Source organism: Carlito syrichta, unplaced genomic scaffold (genome assembly GCF_000164805.1).
Source record: "Carlito syrichta isolate Samal-C Ts95f unplaced genomic scaffold, Tarsius_syrichta-2.0.1 Scaffold304418, whole genome shotgun sequence".
Taxonomy (NCBI): Eukaryota; Metazoa; Chordata; class Mammalia; order Primates; family Tarsiidae; genus Carlito; species Carlito syrichta.
In genome coordinates this window covers 215,242-219,722 of record NW_007248514.1, presented here as the reverse complement: position 1 = coordinate 219,722, position 4,481 = coordinate 215,242, and the positions used below count along the sequence as shown (strand labels likewise).

General features: G+C 59.6%; 1 protein-coding gene across 1 annotated transcript in view; it reads right to left on the bottom strand.

The window, feature by feature from the left end:
• Positions 1 to 3,301: 3,301 nt before the first annotated feature.
• Positions 3,302 to 4,481, bottom strand: part of HOXC12 (homeobox C12) — a 1,566-nt gene continuing 386 nt past the window's right edge. The window contains exons 1-2 of the mRNA XM_021713290.1: positions 4,291 to 4,481; positions 3,302 to 3,540 (exon numbers count right to left, since the gene is read on the bottom strand). The exon at positions 4,291 to 4,481 is cut by the window's right edge and continues 386 nt beyond it. Coding sequence (XP_021568965.1) covers positions 3,302 to 3,540; positions 4,291 to 4,481 — 430 coding nt within the window. The remainder of the gene's footprint in view (positions 3,541 to 4,290) is intronic.

Sequence of the window (4,481 nt, the reverse complement as noted above, 5' to 3'; positions counted from 1 at the left end):
TTCACCAATTTCTCTAATTACAGGGATAAGGAAGTGGGGGGGGGGTTCAGGGCTGGAGGCGTGGCTCAGAGGCTGGACTTGGTGGGGGTTTCTGGTATTCCTGCACAGGCTTACCTGTGGTAATAGTGAGGTGGTAGTGAAATTTGAAGGAGACTCCTTTTACTGGAGCCAGACAGCTAGATGGGGTGAGGGAGAGAGGCACAAGGATGGAGGAAGAAAGAGGGCATTCCTTACAGAGGAAGGGGTAGGTGGAGGGGCAGAGGGTGCATGGTCACATCTTAACTCTACTGCTAGCCTGGACCTGGGCCTCCCTCTGGCATGGTCTGCAGAGGGTCCCTGGCTTTAAGAGGAGAAATCTGTTTCACCAGTTCCAAGGGGTCTTTAGCCCCCTCAGCATCTTTCAATGCACAAAATGTCCTCTCAGAGTGAATTGGGATTAGGACAGGGTTAAAGTTCTAGACCCACCAACCCCGCACCATTCCAGTACCCAGGTCACTTTCACTGCCTCATCCCAGTTTCTGGTCTTCAAGTTCCTGCAGCAAGACCTCCTTGTCAGAGGCTGGTGTCAGTCCTCTCTGGGCTGTCCACATTATTTTTATGGTCCCATGACTCCTCAGTGCTCCCTTTCCTCCCCCCAGTCTACCCACCCCCCCCCCCCCACATTTTCTCTCTGCTTGGGACTGGAGACGGCAGCTCATCTACAGAAATCCTGGGTGAGGTTTTCATCTATGTTGCAACAATTGGTCTAAGCCCCAAACTGCGAATGCTTGTACATTTTTGTTGCCCCTGCAACCACTCTTCCTTTATTATTATACATTTTTTTAAAGTTTTTTTTTAATTCACCTGAGCTGGAGAAGATGAAGTGAGAAACACAGGAAACGGGGGCTCCCATTCTCCTTGGGTAGACTTTTTGTTCTTAAAAAATCACATAATCATAATCCATGTTTTAATTATTATTATTATCAATATTAATATGATGAAGCAACTCTGTACAAGGACTATATAAAGGGAGAAAACGTGCTAAAGACAGATGTTTGAGTAGGAGGGTGCACTACAGAGAGCTGGGGTTGGAGGCAGAGAAGGGCAACTACCCTCTGGGACTACACTAGGTACCAGCGACAGACACAGAGAACAAGACACAGATTGACAGAGAAGCTTACGGAAGTCGAGTTTAAAGCGACGGGAAGAGAATATTGCATATCTTTGTCCCCCCACTCCTTTTGGAGTGCTCTGGTCTCTCTTCTCTATTAGAGTGGGAAGCAGGTCGGGTGGCAGGTCTCAAATCCAGCACCCGAGAGCAGAGGTCCGACAGCAAGGGCTGCATGGAAGGGCTCCAGTGGGTGACCAGGCAAGGTGGGAAGTGCCTCATGCCAAGGGCGAGCCCACCGGATACTGCAGACCGCTGGGGGTGGTGGTGATTTCTGGGACTTTGTACGTGGGTAAAACAAGTGAATGTGGGTGGGGAAGTGTCAGGTGTCAGATGCCCAGTGGGAGATGGAGGCGTGTGACTGGCTCGCCATTCTTCAGGCTCCTGAGAGGACCGTGGGGCTGCCCGCTTGCAAGGGAGGGTGGGATGAACCATGCTGGCTGGGCTTGGCCAGTATGTGTCTGCCTGTGCCTCCATACAATCCTGTAGAGAAACCAGAAGCTGGGTACGGGTGGGGAAGTGGAGGGCTCTGCGGAGGGTTTGCTAGGGGAGATTCTCCACAGGCAGGAAACACTCCAGTCCAGCAAGCCAGTTTCCCACTGTCCAGGCTGCCCTGAACTCCCATCAGTGCCCTACCTCTCACCCCTCCTGCTCCTGGCAAGGGCAGGACAGCAGATGGGAGGCTGGAGGAGTCTTGGGGAGACGGACAAAAATGAAGTGTAGAAAGGCTGATGGGCTCACTCACTGCTCCCCTCTCCAAAGCCAGTCCAGGATCTCCTGGTCTGGGATTGGGGTCTGCAGGAGTCTGGATAAAAGGCCTTCCCTCTTAAGAGAAGCCCCTCTCTGGCCTCCAGCCATTCTAGGGAAGAGCCCACCCCTCCCTCTGCTCTGGTTCTTGCCCTCCGCGGAGGCTGCTCCTTGGCCGGGAGGTGGAAGCAGCAGGTCCCGAGACAAAGGGCAATGTTGGGGGGCGAGTGGGGGAAAGAGAGAAAGGAGTTGGGTGGGGGCTGCGGTGCCCCCTCCTTCATTGTCACCAGCCTGGGAAACCGGGGCCGAGTGGGGCCTCAAAGGCCGGTAGCCCCTTTAAGGGCGAATTCTCCTCCCGCCTCGTAAATTACGCCGGTCCAGCCTCCGGCCGTGACCGTGAACGCCAGCGGGGAAGGGAGAATCAGCGGCCGCCGCCGTGGCTGCCAGAAACTCTCCGGCCAATCAGCGTGACGCTCCGCAGCCGGGTCTACAGCCTCTTGGACTTTCGGGAGGGCCGGGTGGGGGGCTCGGGGTGGCCGCTGGACCCGAGGTTGCGCCCGCCCGCTCTCAGTTCCCGCTCGCCGCTTCCGGTTCGCTGCCGCCCGGGCGCCGGAAGAGTGGACGGCAGCTCACCTGCGAGCGGGTGTTCGCCCGGGACGGGCAGGGGGCTCAGGAGAGGGGTGGGGAACAGGGGACCGTTCTGGCCACCCGTCCTAGAGGGGGCATGAGGCTGACGGTCCTTGCCCGCAGTCCGGTCTGCCACACGCCAGCACTGTGCCCGCTGGGCGTCCTGGAGGCCCCAGACTCCGCGGACTGGGTCTTGCTGGTCACGTTCTTCTCCCAAGCCTCACTCCCTCCTTGGTTCCCGCTTCCTCCGGCCCCGCCAGATCCTCCCTGACCCCTGCTCTCTCCGCTGATCCTCCACTCTTGCTACCTCCTCCCAGCCTCTCCCCACCCCGCCAACTGTGAGTTTGGGGCGCCTTGGTTCCGCTGTCACCACTGTCGTCTGCTCCTGTAGGTGAAGAGGCTAAGACCACGGCAGGGAAGTGGAGAGAGGGGACATCTGGGCCGAGGCTCCTCCAGATCCTCAGCGGGAGGCGCAGCGCCCCAGTCTCGCCTCAAGGAAACCCGCCCGCAGCCCCGAGCCTTCCCTGCCCCTGCCACCCGCGCAGCCGCGGGCTCTCGCTGCTCTCCCTGGCCGGGTCTCTTCCCTTCTCTTTGGGACCTGGCCGTGTCTGCTGGGGGTGTGTGGGAGGGAGCCACAAACAAAACGGACAAGAGGACGTCCAGGGAGGGCCTGCCAGAGACGCCTGGCGTTCTAAGCGGGGACTGTGTCCTCGGCGTCGCCCCCTCTTGCTCTCTGCCAGGGCCAGGCTCAGTCTGGGGCTGGCGCCCGCGTCCCGCCCCCTAAAAGAAGGAGAGAGCTTGCTCCCTCAACAGAAGCCTTTTCTTTTTCATTCTCCGGTTCTGAAACCAGATCTTGACCTGCTGGTCACTAAGATTCAAGCGGTCTGAGAGTTCCCTCCGGCGCTGGCGTGTGATGAACTCGTTGACCAGAAACTCGCCCTCCAGCTCCGCCAGTTGCAACTTCGAATAGGGCTTGCGCTTCTTCCGGGAGCGGCTGTGGATCGGGTACCAGGGCGCGCCTGGGTGGACATGAACGGCAGGGTTGGCCAGAGGATCAAGGGGTGACCAGCCCAGCGCCCTCTGCTCTGCCCAAGACCCTTTCACCTTGGCCTCAGCCTGGACCCCAGGCCCTTCCTCTCCCCTCTCTGCCCTGGCCCCCATCCCACCCACGCCCCACCTTCTTACTCTGTCTTCCCCTTCCCCTCCTGCCTCACCTTCCCGACCCCAATTCCTGCTGCAGTATCCAAGACCCTTCCATGTCCCCATCTCCTCGCTTCTCCTTAAGCCTCTCCCGGAATTGCTTCTTCCCAGGCCTCTCCCTCCCACGCCCTCCAGGACTGGATCCCGGATCAGTCAGAACAGACACGGGCGAGTGGGGAAGAGTAAACCGTGTTCACCGGTGTTTCTTAACGCGAAACGCGTAGGTAACCGGGGCCTGCGGGAAGGTGGAGGGGGAGGCACCCAGGCGAGGGAGGACCAGGCTCCCCGCTCCCATGTCCTCACTCCCAGGCCTGGGGAAGTCCCCGAGGGAGCCCGTTCTCCGGACTCCCTGCCCCCTCCAGCCGCAGGCGGACGAAAAAGGAAATCTTTCTAGTTCTTTTATGGGGATATTTACATGTTTATAGGCCCCCCCACCCGCACTTCATTTTAAAAGAAGCGCTTCCTCACCACACAGTCTGTCACCCCAGGCGGCCCGGCTCAGTCCTACTCTGCCCGCCCCGGTGAGATGTCCGGCCTGAGTCCCCGCACGAGTGGGCCGGGGTCCTTACCGCTGGCCGACAGCCCGCCGCCGGGGTTCAACGGCGACACCAAGCTGCCAGGGTCGCCCGCGCCGGCGCCCTTGTTGCCCTCGTTGAGCAGCGACGAACTGGAATCGGATTCCAGCGACTGGCACGAGGGAGGGTCGTGCGGGGGTCCCGAGCCTCCGTCGCCGCCGCCGCCGCCCGCCGCGTAGTCGTAC